The sequence below is a fragment of the Babylonia areolata genome, chromosome 1 (assembly GCF_041734735.1).
Source record: "Babylonia areolata isolate BAREFJ2019XMU chromosome 1, ASM4173473v1, whole genome shotgun sequence".
Lineage (NCBI taxonomy): Eukaryota > Metazoa > Mollusca > Gastropoda > Neogastropoda > Buccinidae > Babylonia > Babylonia areolata.
In genome coordinates, this window is record NC_134876.1 from 20,899,494 (window position 1) to 20,917,617 (window position 18,124).

General features: G+C 39.0%; 1 protein-coding gene across 1 annotated transcript; it reads left to right on the forward strand.

Annotated features, from left to right (window-relative positions):
* The first annotated feature begins 3,515 nt into the window (after positions 1-3,515).
* LOC143291517 (UDP-glucuronosyltransferase 2B13-like) lies at positions 3,516-11,374 on the forward strand. Its single transcript, XM_076601413.1, has 2 exons — positions 3,516-3,662; positions 7,093-11,374. The coding sequence occupies exon 2, from the start codon at positions 7,114-7,116 to the stop codon at positions 8,629-8,631; it is 1,518 nt and encodes a 505-aa protein (XP_076457528.1). The 5' UTR covers positions 3,516-3,662; positions 7,093-7,113; the 3' UTR covers positions 8,632-11,374.
* Positions 11,375-18,124: the final 6,750 nt, after the last annotated feature.

An 18,124-nucleotide genomic window follows, 5' to 3' on the forward strand; every position in this document is an offset into this window, starting at 1 on the left:
TGTGTGTGTTTGTGTGCATGTGTGGGTCTGTACTTTTGAGTGCGTTTGTGCATGCGCGAGAGTGTAAGTGTACACAAGTGTCAGTAGAGTTCTGTGCACGTGCGTGTGTGTGTGTGTGTGTGTGTGTGTGTGAGGGAGAGGTGGGGGTGCGGGGGAGGTGGGGTAGAGGATGAGGTATGTGAGTGTATGCATGCCTACACTGTGGGAGCAACAGGATATTGGAACGTATATATATATATATACATCTTTGTACATATGTTTGTGGAGATATGGGCATATGTGTGTGCGCTTGTACAAGTAAGTGTTCATCTGTGTGTGTGTGTGTGTGTGTGTGTGTGTGTGTGTGTGTGTGCCGTGGAAGCTGTGATACGTAGACTGGAAATGAGTGTGTGGAGGAGGGGGGTAGAGGAGGTGCAGGGTAATGTGTGTGGTGTGTGTGTGTGTGTTGGGGCTCATGTACGTTTGTATGTGTTCGACTGTGCTTTCATATCTGTGAGGCTGCGTGTTCGGTGCGTGTCTGTTATGCATGTGTGGGTGGGTGTGTGAGTGTGTGTCTTCATGTTTTACATCTGGTTTGTTTGTTTGTTTTTTGTTTTGTTTTGTTTTGTTTTTGTTGTTGTTGTTGTTGTTGTTGTTTTTTATAGTTATTATTTATTATTTATTTATTTATTTGTGTAAGCTTATCTATCATTTATTCACCTTTTTTTTTTTCTTTTTCTTTTTCTTTTCCAAGGCCTGACTGGGCGCGTTGGGTTGCGCTGCTGGTCGGGCATCTGCTTGGCGGGTATGGTGTGGCGTGTGTGGATTTGTCCGGGCGCAGTGGCGCCTCCTTGAGCTACTGAAACTGAATTCTCCCGGCATAACCACTCAGCTTCACGACTTCAGTTTCCGTCGGGGAGGCGACACTGTGGTTGGGCGGGTTCGTGTGCTCTGCGCCGCATCTGCTGGGCGGATGCCTGACGGCAGCATGGCCAGGCGCGCTTGTCAGGCCTTGAGTGCATGCTTATATATTTGTGTACCTATCCTCTGAGAATGATCTGAGAATTGTGTGGGTGTATGTATGAATGTGTGTCTTCATGTTTTACATTTGTTTGCTTGTTTGTCATCATTGTTGTCTTATTTGTTTATCTGTTTATTTATTATTATTATTATTATTATTACTATTATTTTATTATTATCATTACTACTACCTTTTTTATGTCATAGTTGTTATTTAGTTATTTATGTAAGATTATCTATTATTTATTCACTTTTTTTTTCTCAATGCCTGACTAAGCGCGTTGGGTTACGCTGCTGGTCAGGCATCTGCTTGGCAGATGTGGTGTAGCGTATATGGACTTGGCCGAACGCAGTGACGCCTCCTTGAGCTACTGAAACTGAAACTGAAACTATTCATGCAACCCTTTTTGGTCCACATTACTTTATATCACATTCATTACTGATAAAATCAGCATAACCAACCATCAGAGCATTTTCATTATCACTGATATTTTACAATAAATTACAAATACTGAATGCATATTCCAGCAGATGTAACATCAATGTAACATTTATAAAGTGACAATTCCCTCGTATTATCACAAAAATTACGATGAGGTCTCTGCTATCAACAAGCAAACTATCCAGTGTTTTCTCCATAACTGTATAGCAGAATAAAATTTCTGTACAACAAAAAAATGTTTCTATCAACACACACACATTTCTGAAGATTAACAGCTTCCAGTCAAGCTAATCTCCATAAATGATACACTCAGCTGAGTGAGAATTTATTGTGACTTCAGTGTGTTGTCATATTAACTAATTCATAACCAAATATCTATAATTACATGATAAAATATAATGCCAATGACAATCAAATGACAACAATAAAAACCTTGCGATAGATAACCACAACCAGAATAAAATACGAAAATTATTTATCATTCCTAATAATCACCCTCAATATCCTTCGACATGCATACCAAGTTCTACAACTCATTTTTTCCATATCAAGTATGCATTTCCACCAATTTTACTATCATTTAGAATAATGCATTGTATTCTTTCAATTACTGAAACTCTGATACAATAATAATGTACTGAGATCTGCAACACATTTGGGTAGGTATGGGTAATTGCGAGCAGCGTGTAATTGCGAACGATTCGTATTCCGCCCCACTTCGAAGCGTTCTTTACTATTGCATTTCACAATTCAACGTCTGCTTCGACCTTCTTCTAATGCCATAATGAATATCCATTTCCAATAACTAGTCAGACATCAGCTACTTCTGGCTATTTCCCCGCTCTTCCTTCTCTTCGCGCACCACAGCCGACCATGGTTAACAAACGTTTTCTCAAAATCCTGAAATCAAGTTGAAGGGCTGACACAGCTTAAAATAGTTGATTTGATAGGATATGCTGAATGCACATTACCAGTGTTGGGAGAATTTAAGAAAGCATATTGATGACAGATCAGGACGTCAGTTTTGACAGGAATCTGCAAAATTGAGTCATTTGCAATTAGACCATTGCATATTTTGACGTGAGTCCATTTGCGAACGACGCTGCACACAGTTGCTGAGCACTCTCAAAAGGGTGTGTTGGTGTGTGGAGTGGGCTGTGTGTGCTTAAATGTCTGTGTGCATGTGTTATCAAAACCAACGATACAACAGTCTGGTGCGATGTCAAGTTCCATCAATATGTTATGTCTAATGAGTTAAAGACCTGCTTCTGTTTTAATTGTCTACATGTACCCAAAGCCATCGTTCGCAGTTAGACTTGCCTGTTCGCATATACCCTCAGGCACCCCTGCTATTTCAAACGTCGATAAAACGTTGAAAAGAATGAGCAGACGAACTTTTTCTCGGTGGTGCAACCAGTCGGAGAAAGCCTTCAAAAGCAAAAGAACTAGGTTTCACTATCGTACGACATGTTGTCTTCACAGTATACACGTTGAGCTGGTCGCTTTGACTGGATCGTTTGCAATTAGCCATACCTACCTATTCGTTAATCAAATGTATTTCCGCCTACTGTAATCATTTTTGTCTGTTTCATGGCTGTGCTATCGATCGTTTCCACTCACGAACTCAGAAGCAAGTATTATGAATCGCGTGGATCATGCCCAGACTGTATAGTTTATTTGTCTGGTGATCGGCGATCTTTGTTCTTGTCATCCCATCGTCTAAAAAAGTTAAGTGCTACTTAAGAAGGTATGGCATCCTAGATTCCTGGAGCTGAATTTAGGATTCTAATCTAAAGTGGGACGGAACAAATCGGACTTTAGCATCCTAAATCATTGAACTGAATTGAGGATGCTAAAGTGCGACTTTACTTTCTTTTTTTCTTTTTCTTTTTTTCTTCTAAATATTAACTAAACAAAATTTTACCTTCATAAGATACACTGAATTTTCAAGGTCGCCAGGCTGTGGTTGCTATGCAAAACGTCAATTCTCCTAGTAACTTAAATTACCCGGATTAAACAGACAAACAAACCAAGGCCGTGACCTTAAAATACTTCCGGCCTTTGACCGACTTGACATGACTTGACTTGACTTGTACGACGTTTGAGGCCCCGTTAAAAAGGCCTGTTCATTGTTCTGTGGATGTTAACCACATACTTTGCAGCATGCGTGGCTGGCGTATGGGGCAATAGTTATTGTCAAAAGCCACCTAATAACAATTTGGTGAGTACAAAGTGGGCAAATCTTTCCAGTGGCAATCGAGTCGATTTTTAAATGAGTTGATGGAAGGTGCAGTTTCAACGCTGTTGGGTAAACTGTTCCAGAGGGAAACAACCCTGTTTGAAAAAAAAAAAAATCCTCTAATGTTGAGCCTGTGTCGGTTTTTCTGGAGCTTGAGGCTGTGCCCTCGTAGATCTCTTCCGCAGGCAGATGCTTCGTCTTCTTTGACTTTGATGGTTCACGTTGTAGAGCTAGTCGGCTTTATACAAAAAGGAGGGGTGGGGGAGGGGGGCCGAGAGTGGGGGGTGAGGGGGTGTTTTGGCTGTGTAGCTTCTACATAGCGCGCATGCTGCTGCTACTGTGTTGGCGGTCCTGCACCTTTGCCAGTGACCTTAGTTCAGATTGTTCCAGTCTACAGCTGTTCTAATAAAGAACTCGAGGTTTCAATTTTTTTTTTTTTTAAGTTTCCAAAGCCCTCTATATATTACAGTCCACAAAAATGAACTAAAATACCTATAAATACATTCTTTTCGGACTGGTTACAAATAAATAAATGAATAAGCAAATAAATAAATGAATGAATAAGCAAACAAATGGATAAATAAAGAACATAGAATATAAGGGTAAAGTAAAGAAGATAATGTGAATGATAATATGAATAATCATAACACATACATTTATTAATGAATAAATAAATAATTTAAACACTCACACAACAACAACAACAACAAAATATGCAGTCTCACATAATTATAGGAGAGCACAAACAAATCTACACAGGCCCTGCACAGCACATAAAAGCACATGAGCCCTGACACAAACTGGCACACACACACACACACACACACACACACAAGACAATGTCTTTAATAACATTGTCTTTAATTACTCATTTACTGTGTTATAATTCATAGACTTTCCCCTGGTTTTAAGCAATTGATTTTTACTTGTTGGCAGTAATATTCTTATATTGCCTAGAAAATGTTCAGTATTGTTTAAGATACTTTGGTGTATGTACTAGCATGGGGTTGGGAGAGAAGTGGGATTTGTTTCAGTATAGTGACATTACTGTGATATAATTTGTAATATTTTGTAGTTTGTGTACGCATGTTTTGAGCACAAAATAGATTCATATGTGGAATATATTTACTAAATTAGAGGTGTACTAGAGAGAGAGAGAGAGATTACAAGAAAAAAAATTCATTATACATGAGGATGATAGATATTTAACAAAATGAAAGAGTTGCTTGTTATATTCCTGTGTCTGTGTTAGGTTCTGTAACAATGTTATAGTATGTCTGGGAAACAGACCCTGCCCTGACTGATCCTCTCCTGGGGTTTGAACAATCTCATGTATGAAATGTAACTGAACTTTATTTCTTATCAGAATTTGACTACTCTAACTTTAACAAAAGCAAATATATGAGTTTAAAACATTATTTGAGCATTATTTTATTATATGAAGCAGGCATACACACTGACTATATTTATTTTTTCACACTGTGTTACACTTTTTCTCAACAATTAAGCTTATAATTCAGTAATGAATAATGGTGTTTGGTTTTTTTTAATATATATATAGTAAAAAGCTCACTGTTCAGTTGTATCTATATAAATACATGTATAAAATGTAACTGAACTATATAATTTGAATTTGACTTTCATATGTGAGTATGTAATGCAGCCACAACAAACAAACAAACAAAAACAACCCTACACATACACAAAAACAAAAGAAACAATAAGCTCAGTGTTCAGTTACACCTCTTGTATTCATGTATATATACATAAGTATAGAATGTACCTGAACTATATTTCTCACGTGAATTTGACTACTCTTTCATTTAAACAAAAGCAAATGTGAGTTTGAACTCTTACTTTAAGCTATTCATACCTGTGTGTGAGCATGCAGTGCAGCCACCAAATACCATCACAGATGAATTTAGCTAAGTGTGCCTGTTTCATGATTACATAAGAAGGAAGACTGTAGTTAGCAATCATCACCATGGTAGATTTACTTTCAGGCCATTCTAACAGATAAATCTACTCAGTGGGGTATGAAACTGAGTATAACAGATAAACCTACTCAGTGGGGTATGAAACTGAGTATTGGCTGACTTACCAAATGGATACATGTATGACTTTGAAGTTTACACTAGAAAAAGAGTGACTGTTTCAAAAATGGTCTAGGTTATGAAGTAATTGTGCATATATGTAGGGTCCAACTGAATCAGAGTTACCACAGAAATCTGAAGTGATGAAAATGTATTGTGAATGTCATTTTTTTCTAATATTAATTGTAATCATAAAGCAGGTATGCACATTGTTTAAACCCATATTGAGTTTTTTCACATTTTATTGATTATTTTCTCCAGTATAATCAAGCTTATAATGCATTTCTTAATAGCAAAAAAAAAAAAAAAAGACCAAAAGAATGTTCAGTTACATCTTACGTATTTATACATATATAAAATGTAACTGAACATATTTCTTTATTTCTTGTGTGTGTGTGTGTGTGTGTACGTGTGTGTGTGTGTATGTGTTTGTGTGTATGTGTTTGTGTGTGTATGTATGTTGATCACACTTTGGTGCATGTTCCTTTGTGACACTGAATTTTTTTTAAGTGGAAAAAACATAAATAAACAATCTGAAACCCAACACAGCTTTGTGTGGTCTATATTTTTAATATGGGAGTTGCACTTGACTTTTGTTTTGCAACTGATTTTTTTGTGTGCTGCGTGTCACAAGTGAGTCTTGAAGGCCTTGCCTCTCTTGTTCCAATACTAAATATAATCATAATGCAGGCATGTACATTGTCAAAACCCATATTGAGTTTTTTCACATTGTATTTAATTTTTTCTTCAGTATAATTAAGCTTATAATGCATTTCTTAATAGTTTCAAAAAAAAAGTTCAGTTACATCTTATGTATTCATACTTATATAAAATGTAACTGAACTTTATTTCGGGTGTGTGTGTGTGTGTGTGTGTGTGTATGTTGGTCACACTTAGGTGCATGTTCTCTTTCATTTAAACAAAAGCAAGTGTGAGTTAGATTTTTTTTTTTTTTCCTTTGTGACTTTTTAATTTTGAAAAAAAAAAAAGTGAAAAAAAAAAGATAAACAATCTGAAGCCCAACACAACTTTGTGTGGTCTGTATTTTCATGTTGGGAGTTGCAAATTGACTTTTGTTTTGCAACTGATTTTTTGTGTGTTTTGATTCATTTGTTGTTGTAAGTGCGTGTCACAAGTGAGTCTTGAAGGCCTTGCTTCTCTTGCTGTCTTTTGTGTTTCCATATCCCATGTGTGTAATTCCAGTATCTGCCTAAGAGTTCAAACAGTTTCAACAGGTAAACGTATGCAAGTGTTTAACATGTATACATTTTATTACAGTACAGCAGATTTGAAATTGTAAGTTTTTGTTTCTTTAACAGGCAGGACTTGTGAGTTGAACGATGCCCCTGGCAGTGGTCACCCTGGCCTGTGCACTGGTGACGGTGTTCTTGACACAGTCAGAAACCAAGAGAGTGGTCAGCATACCTGTCCCCTTCACCAGTCATGTCAGATACCACACCAATGTTGCACGTGCTCTGGCCAAGAGAGGTCATGATGTATGGGTCACCATTCCCACCTATCTGCTGAACAAAGGTTACCTGGATACATCTGGGTTCAACGTCATTCCTTATGATACCATGCCTGGATTGGAAAAAACTATGCAAAGTACAATGAGCGGGAGTTATTTTGATGGAAAAATGCCAAATGTTATAGAGTTCCTGAAAATCTGTTCCGAAGTACTTGACACTTTGCTGAGAAATGAGTCACTCATTTCAGATATTGGACAGAAATATCCAGACCTGATTGTAATCGACAATATCCCACCATTCTACGCCATGATTATTATACCGTACAGACTCAGAATTCCATTTGCATTCCTGGGAACTACTTATTCTCCAATATTCATGAGAGTGCCTTTCTCACCAGCTGATGTCCCTCTTTTCATTCTACCATACAGCAACAAGATGACATTCTTCCAAAGGCTTCACAACACACTTTTCCAATTGATTTTCGCTGTGTACAGTCCACATTTCAAGGATGATGCTGTCGCAACGTATGCTCCAGAAATGGAATATCTTTCATTGGCGGTGTTAGTAACCAAAGCTGAGATATTTCTTGTGGAACAAGACCACGTACTGGATTACCCCAGACCTACACTGCCCAATGTCAAACTGATTGGTGGCACAGTAACAGGACCAGCCAAAGCCCTGCCACCTGAGTTCCAGTCCTTCATGGACAGTGCCAAGGAGGGTGTAGTGATTGTATCCTTTGGCAGCTACGTGCTCGACCTTCCAGAGCACATCAGTGACAAGATCCTGCAGGTTCTTCTGCAGCTACCCATGAAGTCAGTCTTTAGGTCTAACCTGACATCTTCAGATCCCAAGAAAATCCTGACAGCACCATGGATACCTCAGAATGACCTGCTTGGCCATCCACACACCAAAGTGTTTGTCAGTCACTGTGGGAAGAACGGTCAGTACGAGGCTCTTTACCACGCTGTTCCTATCGTGGCTACACCTCTCTTCGCAGACCAGCGCTACAATGCAGAACGTGTCCGAGAGAAAGGTTTTGCCGAGGTACTGGATCTTAACACATGCACGGCTGAGCAGATGAGTTCCACCATTCTGACAGTTGCCAACGAACCAAGGTACAAACAGGCTGTTGTTAAACGTTCCCGTCTGTTCAGAGAGTTGTACGGAGTTCCCATGGAGACGGCAGCGTACTGGTTGGATCACGTGATGGAATATGGTGGTGACTACATGCGTTCTACCGGTCAACAAATGCCGCTCTATCAGTATGTGCTGCTGGATGTCTTCCTCTTCATTCTGTGTGCTGTGGCACTGACATTAGTGATTGGCTGCTGTTTGATACGTGCCATCTGTTCATGTTTTCGGAAGAAAAAGACGAAGACAGAGTGAATCGTTTGTGCCGTTTGGTCGCATGACACATGGTGTGTTTTTTGTCTTTAAATCAAACTTTCACTAAAAGCAAAAACCAAATCTGTAAAAATCAACATCTGTGACAATATCTGCATGAATTTAATCATAATGCTTTGCTTATGTGTTTCCTTATTCCGTGTAGTGACAATATCTGCATGAATTTAATCATTATGCTTTGCTTATGTGTTTCCTTATTCCGTGTACACCTATTTCAAACAAGAATATATTGCTGCTGATTAAAATTTAATTATCAGAAGGTGTGAACGGAGTCACAGACTTTTTATTCAGTTTTTCATGAAGTCCGTGAAACGGAGTATATATCAAATACATTCATAATCTCTCAGTATGCACGCGCGCGCGCGTGTGTGTGTGTGTGTGTGCTAGATTGTGATGATTTTACTTCTTTTTTTTCAGCATGACATGCATAGGTGACGAAGTATGGGATGGCGGGAATATTTCATTATGCCCATAAATAGCATCCCAATTAGGTCCAGAAATTCCCCACTTTTTTATCTTTCTGTCTATTCCCCTCTCTTTTTTTTTATCTTTCTATCTCCCTGTCTCTCTGTGTCTCTGTCTCTCTATCTGTGTGTGTATGTCAGTGTGTGTTTCTGCCTTTTTATTCCTTCATTATCGTTTGTTTTTGTTTTGTTTTTTCTTCTCTACAGTTCATTTCCCGTTATGTTTTCCAGGAAGCCTTGACACTTTTTTTTTTTTTTTTTTTTTTCTCTTTTCTATGGTCTGTAACACACAAAATGTGCCATTTTGCTTTGGCGATTAAGTAGTAATATTGTAAACACTGGGATGGGCACTGTCCATTATGGATATATGGCCTTTTTATGAAGTTTTTTTGTGTAGCTTTGAAGTGTTTTTGTTTTTGTTTTCTTATCCCAGTTCACCGCGAAGAAAATTTATCTGAGGATGATGAATTAAGCGGAAGTGTTAATTTTTATTTACTTAGCAGTCCTCATTGTGGACTAAAAACAACAATATGTCAAATGTGAAATGTCAAGTGGTCATTGTGTCAGTGTACGGTTACAGATTCAAATCAAGTTCTTTCTGCAACTACTTAGAAAATGGAATGCAAACAGCTGTGGTCGAGTTGCCTCAAACAGTGATGACAGTTTCAGTTTTCAGTTTCAAGGTGGTATCAAAATGTGCGGACTGGTCCATATTCGTTACACTATGCTGTATTTTTTTCTTTTCTGAAAATTCCTCTTTTTTTTCTAATGAAGAATTTTTAAAAATGAAGAAAAAAAACCTGATGCCTGACTGATCTTTGCATACGAGCTAATCAGGGCTTCAGAGCTTCCCTTCCCAATGTTTGTGTAAAACAGTAGCACAGAATGTGCAAGAAAAAATGTTATTACAACAAAATAGTGTAATAAAGTTACAGATACGTTGGGGTAAATTACAGATCGAAAATAATGGGCCACGCTCAGCGTACAGGCAGTGAATTCCAGGGCCGGATTGCATTAGGCGATCTTTGCAGCGCTATCGCTTTGCTTAGAGTTACCATGTTCCTTAGCATATGGAATTTACCGTGGAGTTGGGAACATTTGTAACGATACGCAAACTTAGCGCTGCTAAGGTCGCTCATGCAACCCATCCAAGGTTCAGTTTGTACAGCTGAAGAATTGAAAGCTCTCCCGCCGTGTTTCTGTTGAATTGGGGAACGCTGAAGATTCTGTCATCAGCGGAAGAGCGGAGAGACTGCATATAATGTCAAATAGCATACACTGAGATGCAGTTCAAGAAACTGTACCCTCACGCACTTCATAATACCCAGTCGGCCTTGTTCACTGAGTCTGTATGTATGTATGCATGTCTGTCTTTCTGTCTGCCGCCATTCTATTTATCTTTGTTTTTGTGGATGTTATACTTTCTTGTTTCCTTCTTTTTTTTTCTTCTTTTTTTTGTGGATGTTATCCTTTCTTGTTTCCTTTTCTGCTTCTCGTTTGACCTGACTTATGCGACGGATGGGATTAAGAAACGATTCTGTTTTTTGTGTGTTTTCCGAAGCTTTCCGAGTTTAGGCTAATGCTTTACAAAGTGCAGCCCTATTAATTTTTTTTTAATCTAAATAAGTAAATAGATTTTTTTTTCAATTAAAACTGAAATATATCAAAAAAAAGAATTAAAGAAGAAAATGGAAAACTTAGCCACCTGTTGCCTTACTCCCTTAAGGTCAAGTTGTTCATTGTTGGGTCTTAGTGCTGAAAAGGTTTTGTTGTTTGGGGGGTCATTGGGGTGTCCTGCTCAGATCTCCCTTGGACCCAATCTTCTAAAGACTTTTTTTTTTTTTTTTTTTTTTTTTTTTTTTTTTTTTTTAAGGATGTGCTGCGGCTTGATCTGCTGGGTCCAGGGGAGAACAGCAAGGTGTGCTACAGAAATTTATGACTCAAGAACAGCGGGTTGTGTGCCGCTGTGGGTACCCTCAGCGAAGTCTCAGCATTGTGTTAGACACTTCTTTTACGGAATAAAAACTGGCTTCTTCTTGAACAGCGAATTTGAATAAAGTACAAAGTATCTTATGTCTCTGCTTTCTTGTGTAAAATTTGAATAAAGTACAAAGTATCTCATATCTCTGCTTTCTTGTGTAAAATTTGAATAAAGTACAAAGTATCTCATATCTCTGCTTTCTTGTGTAAAATTTGAATAAAGTACAAAGTATCTCATATATCTGCTTTCTTGTGTAAAATTTGAATAAAGTACAAAGTATCTCATATCTCTGTTTTCTTGTGTAATTTCTGACTGGAGCCTTGGTGGCTAGGTGGCTAGCTGGCCTTTGATTGCCGGGAACCATCCTAACGCCGACAATCTTAAAACCCCGCCGGCGGTTTGGCTCAGAGAGAGGGGATTCAGCTCAGCTGTACAATACACACTCCACTGACCACAATCAAATTCTAGCCCAGATAGTCAGGACAGCAGACTGCCTCGATCCCATATGCTCTGCTGACTTGATGGTCTTAGTCCGCGGACAAGGTTATCACTGCAAAAGCAAACATTGGAATGAAAACGGTCTCTCAGCCTGGCAGTGTCTACACTGCAGCAATACCTGCAACGACATCAAGAGAATTCGATCAAGTGCTTCGCGCGCAAAAAGTGGGCTCATGAAAAATGCTCAGCGCTAAGCGCGCAGCTGTTTAAAACGTTTTGTGACCCAAAACAGCCCAGTTTGGAGTGGATCTGCCAGCAATGTGTGGATACCAAAAACGAGGTACAGGCAAGGCAAGACCCACATATTGATAAACTACTGGATCTCATACCGCTTGTGGGTGCACTCAGCGCTCGTCTAGAGAACCTAGAAAAGAACCTAGAAGAGAAAATTGAAGAAGTAGTGGACAGGAAACTGGCCGAGGCCATGGAAGAGCAGAGAGAGGTGGAAAAGAGAAATCTTATAGTAAACCTGAAAGAGCTCAAAGACCGATATCAGTGAGAGGACTCAAGACGACCTGTCTGCTGCCAAAGTACAGCCTTCTTGTCTTAATGATTATCGTCCCGTAGCCTTAACATCAGTCGTAATGAAAACATTTGAACGCTTGATTCTACAATTCCTAAAAACCTGTATTCCTCCATCTTTTGATCCCTTTCAGTTCGCCTATAGAGATAACAGATGAGTTGAAGATGCCATTAGCATAGGTCTCTACCACGTCCTTAGACATCTCGAAAATCCTAACAGCTATGCCAGGATCCTTTTCATTGACTACAGCTCTGCGTTCAACACAGTAGTGCCATCAAAACTTTATTTTAAACTGAAAGACCTCTCGCTGCCTGAATCAATTTGTGCATGGATCCTAAATTTTCTAAGATGCAGACCGCAAGTTGTTAAAGTTGGTGACCTCACTTCCTCCACATGCATTCTTAACATAGGCACCCCACAGGGATGTGTTCTATCCCCACTGTTGTATTCACTATGCACACATGACTGTGCAACCCAAAATGAATTTAACACCATGGTCAAGTTTGCCGACGATACTATAGAAAGGCTGATTACGAACAGTGATGAGTCAAAATATAGGGAAGAAGTACATGAACTTGTCAGCTGGTGTGATCAAAACAACTTAGAACTCAACTTATCAAAAACCAAAGAATTAATTCTAGATTTAAGGAAGACTAGATCTGACCCCTTACCACTTGTCATCAGTTGAAGACAAGCAAGTAGAGATCATCAGCGACTTTAAATTTCTCGGACTGATCATTTCCAACGATTTGAAATGGGAGAAAAATACGGAAAAAATTGTTAAGAAAGCATAACAGTGCCTGTACTTTCTTCGGCGCCTCAAAAAGTTCGGAATTAAAAAAGAAATCATGGTTGATTTCTAACGAGCAGTCATTGAAAGTGTGCTAACTTTCGCTATTACTGTTTGGTACGGAAACATTTCCAAGGCAGAAGTTGCAGCCCTTAACAGAATTGTAAAAACTGCCACCAAGATTACCGGGGCTGATCTACTTTCTCTAGAAGACGTATATTATAAGCGGCTACTCAGAAAAGCAAAATCAATCAGCCAGGACGAATCACATCCAGCTTTTGGGATTTTCGAGATGCTCCCCTCTGGTCGACGGTACAGAAGTATAAGGACGAAAACCAATCGCTTCGCCAATAGCTTTTTCCCCAAAGCAGTCAATGCCGTGTCTCTCGAACAAATCCAGTGTGATAAATAGAATTGCGCAACCAACATTGAACAACCATCTACCGAAAGATATAGTCATCAGCCCCATCCACATGTAATATGCTGCTTTTGTTCAAACGTGTGTGTGTGTGTGCGTGCATGTGTGGGTGTGGGTGTGCAGTGCGTGCATGTGTGAGTATGCACAAGTTTTTATATTGATATGCACTTGTATGTATCCTAATTTCTACTGCATCTGTGTTTGTGTATGATTTTCGATTTATGTTCGTATCTTGTTATGTACTATCCCCTCCCAATATTCCTTGTGACCCCGGTACACTTGGTAATAAAGGCATTCTATTCTATTCTATTCTATTCTATTCTATTCTATTCTATTCTATTCTAAGAAACTGCTGGGGAAGCTGGTCACCCTGGAGGAGGAGGATTAACTGACCCTATCAGACTGGGCAAAGAAAGTGGGAATAAACAAAGACAGTTGAGAGTCATTATCAAGACGGAGAACAAGAAGCGAGAGATCCAGAAAAAGGCCCCTGAACTGAACAAAGACGTGAGGGACAAGGACAAGAGAGTCTTTGTGAACCCGGACTACACCATGAAAGAACGCTAGACCCACAAGATGTTGAGGGATGAGATGAAAAAAACGCATTGAAGAAGGTGAAAAAACAAACAAACTTGGCCAAACTCCAAGGAAAGATAGTGACCCTAAAACCAAGAACGACCAGTGACAGGACTGGTGCAGGAAACAGTGGTGTGAGTGACAGGGAGTGACTGAATCAAGGACATGTACACAGTGTAAATAATATAAACAAAAATGGAATAAAGAATAGTAAGACAGGGAGCTGTGAGAGTGCAATGAATGGAGTGAATGGATGTGCTGTACTATATGCCAATATGGACAGCTTTTTGAACAAAAAAAGATGAGTTGTTGTTTTTTTTACAAGAGTACATGAAAGTAAACCTAGTATGATTGGTACCACTAAAATATACCCAAAAATACTAAGAATTTTAACGAATCAGAATACCATATTTCAAACTACGATATGTTCTTAAATAACAAAATAAGTGGAGGGGTGGCATTATATACAGAGAAATCCTAAAAGGCACGTGAATGTGAAGAACTAAACACATCTGAACTCCAAGAAAATGTATGGTGTACATCCAATACTAGTGATGGAAACACAGTATTACTAGGCTGTGTCTGTAGAAGTCCTAATAAATGTTCTGAAGTTAATGATGAAAAATTGTTTGATCTGTTAAAATCTGATATAATGTTAAAAATTGATAAAGTATTGGTTATGGGTGATTTTAATTACCCCTTTGTCAGATGGGATGGAAAGTGGTCAGGGGAGAAAGGTGAGCAAATTGTGGAAAAAATCAATGATGCATACTTGAGCAAACCAACAAGGAGGAGACCAGAACAGAACCCAACTTTAGATGACTGGGTATTAGTGAACGAGGATAATCTTATTTCGGACATTATACACCAGGATCCAGTTGGAAAAAGTGACTATGATGTATTGTCATTTGAAGTATATGTATTAACAAACCACAACATAAAACCAAAGGCAAGATATACTTTCAATCTAAACAAAGGAAATTATAACCAACTGAGAAATATTATAAGTAACCATGATCTGGACAACTATGGACCAAATGAATGTAGAAGAAAGTTGGAATCACCTCAAAGAAGTACTACCAACAGGTATAGAAGAGTGTATTCCAAAAGTAAAAATAGGTTCAGTTAAAATTCTAAAGCCAATATAGATGGATGGAAAAGCATTTAAAACAATCAAAAAGAAACAAGCTGCTCAAAAGATACTTGTGCACCAAGAAAGGACGGGATTATCTAAGATATATTGAAATAAGGAATTTGGGCAACAGACTAATTAAGATAAGCCATAAAAATTATGAATGGGAAATAGGTCACGGGTAAATAAAGTAAGAATAACCCCCAAACGTTCTGGAAATATGTTAAAGAAAATATGAAAATAAACACTGGAATAGGCACATCAAAAAGGGAAGATGGAAGTTTGGTAGATAATGACAAAGAAAAGGCAGAAACGTTGAATGAATTTTTCTCTAGTATTTTTACACGTGAAGACCCAAGTAGTGTTCCTGTCTTACCAGAGCGTTCCCGGTCTGATGGGGTATCTATAATTATGTGATGTACGGGTAACCAAAGACGCAGTCAAAAACAAATTGAAAGAGTTAAACCCTAACAAGTCTCAGGGTCCCGATCTCATTCCACCACGAGTATTGAAAGAAGTAAGCGAAGAGATAGCAAGTCCACCATGTAATATATTTAACAAATCCTTAGAAACAGGCACTTTGCCTGGAGTTTTGGAAGACTGCAGAGGTCACAGCTATATTTAAAAAAAGGTTCCAAAACAGATCCAGGCCAGTGAGCTTGACTTGCATTGCATGTAAGATTTTGGAGAGTTCTATAAGAGATGTGGTAGTTGCTCATTTTACTGAAAATGACTTATATGCTAAATGCCAACATGGATTCAGGAAAAAGAGATCATGTGTCACACAATTACAAGAAGTAATCGACAACCTAACAGAACTGATAGATAATGGGGAGTCAGTTGATGTAGTGTACTTGGACTTTAGAAAGGCGTTTGATTCTGTCCCTCATGAAAGGCTGCTAACTGAACTAAAAGCATATGGAGTGACTGGTAATATTCTAAACTGGATTAGAAGTTTTAAGTCTTAAAGGAAGGTCACAATTAGTGAGAGTGGGAGAAGAGAGATCCAAGAAATCTGGGGGTTTAAGTGGAATTCCAGGGGACAGTATTCTAGGGCCCATATCATTCACTGTGTTCATTAACGATTTACCGGACACGACTCAAACCACATGCAAAATATTTGCAGACGACACAAAAATATATGATAAGGCGACAAACAGCACAAAGATCCAACAGGACATAAACAAGCTACAAGAATGGTCAGATGAATAGAACCTTTACTTTAATGTAGCGAAATGTAAGGTGATGCACACTGGCAAAAAGAATGAACAGTTTGAATACACTATGATTAGTATGAATGATGAAATGAAGAAAATGAATACATGTGATGAAGTAAAAGATCTGGGAGTTACCTTTGATAAAGATTTATCCTTTGATCCTCACATCCAGAGAGTTGTGAACAAAGCAAATCAGATAATGGGACTCATCAGGAGAACTTTTACCTTTCTAGAAAAGGAGACATTTATCAAGTTATATGAAGCATTTGTTAGGCCCCATCTTGAATACGCTAATGTCATTTGGAGTCCTAGTCTCAAGAGACAGTACTGAAAAATGCCGATAGAAAATGTACAAAGACGAGCTACTAAAATCCTGAGAGAAGGATTACATAATCTCCAATTACACTCACTCAAAGGAAGGCGGATCAGAGGAGACCTAATTCAATTTCAGTTTTAAAATATTCCATAATTACAGTGATATTAATGTGCATGATGCTCTTTTCCAATTCTCAGAAGTTGATTACACTACTAAGAAATAATGAAGGCAGGATTTTTATCGGGCATTGCTATACTAACGAACGAAAGTTTTGTTTTGCTTTCAGAATTGCTAATTTTTGGATTGCGCTGTCTACTGGCACAAAATATGCATCGGTTATCAACAGCTTAATTTTTGTTTAACTCCTAGATAAAGACCCTAATTTGAAAGACCTTTTCTTTAGTGTAGATTGAATATACTGTAATGTTGTTGTTTTTATAAGATAGGCATGCAGTCAGACCTAAACAAAGTTGAAAAATAATGAGGGGACACAAATAGGCCGCGAGGCCTAAGGCCAAAAGCCAGTCCCTACTACAACTACTACTACTAAGTAGCGGCAGGCAATAATGATGCCGTCTCGCGTGCCGGCGTTGCGGCGCCGGCGCACGTGTGTGTGTGTGTGTGTGTGTGTGTGTGTGTGTGTGTGTGTGAGTGTGTGTGCGTGTGTGTGCGTCAGTGTGTGTGTGTCAGTGTGTGTGTGCGCGCGCGCGGCGGTGTGTATAGTGTGTGTGCCGGCGGTGCAGTGTGCCGGCACCCCGAGTGTGCGTGTGTGTGCCAAGTCAGTGTGTGGGCATGTCAATGAATGCATATTCAGCCATTGCCGGATTTTCCGCAGGCCCGTATGCTATATCCGTACACCGGCACACTGAATGAACACACTGACACGCACTGCGATGAGTCTCCCGTCGGTCTGACGGATGAGTAGGCAGGCAGGCTTATCTGTCGGTGTGTGTCCTCATATGGAAGCGCTTGCAGGGTCTTCCAACATGTCCAGCGTTCTCTTGTTTTCAAACGTCTTTATGCCACTAGAGCACAGCATCCTCCAGCGAGAGCGGTCAAGGGCATCAGTTTCCCAGGAAGCGATGTCTATGTCACAGGCTTTGAGGTTTGTCTTCAAGGTGTCCTTGAAGCACTTGCAGGGTCTTCCAAGTTCACGGTGGCCTTCCTTCCGCTGGCCATACAAAAGCATACATACATACATGCATACATAATTATACGTGTGTACATCAAATAAGCAATCAATGACATCAACTGATAGTAAGTTGTGTTTTTCTGAGAGCTATTATTGACAATTACAGCGTGTTTTTTTTTGTTTAAAAAAAAAAAATTAATTTTTTTTAACAATTTTTTTTAGAGTTTCGTAGCTGGGCATCTAAATCATTATCTATCTTTTTCAGACAGACAGACAGACAGACAGACACACACACACACACACACACACACAGAGGGAGAGAGAGAATACGACAGAGATATTGACAGGTAACCCAGGAAGTGACGAAGGTAGATATGCAGTTCATGTAAGTTCGGGAAGTCCCCTGGTGGCCTTCTTTCAGCTGGCCA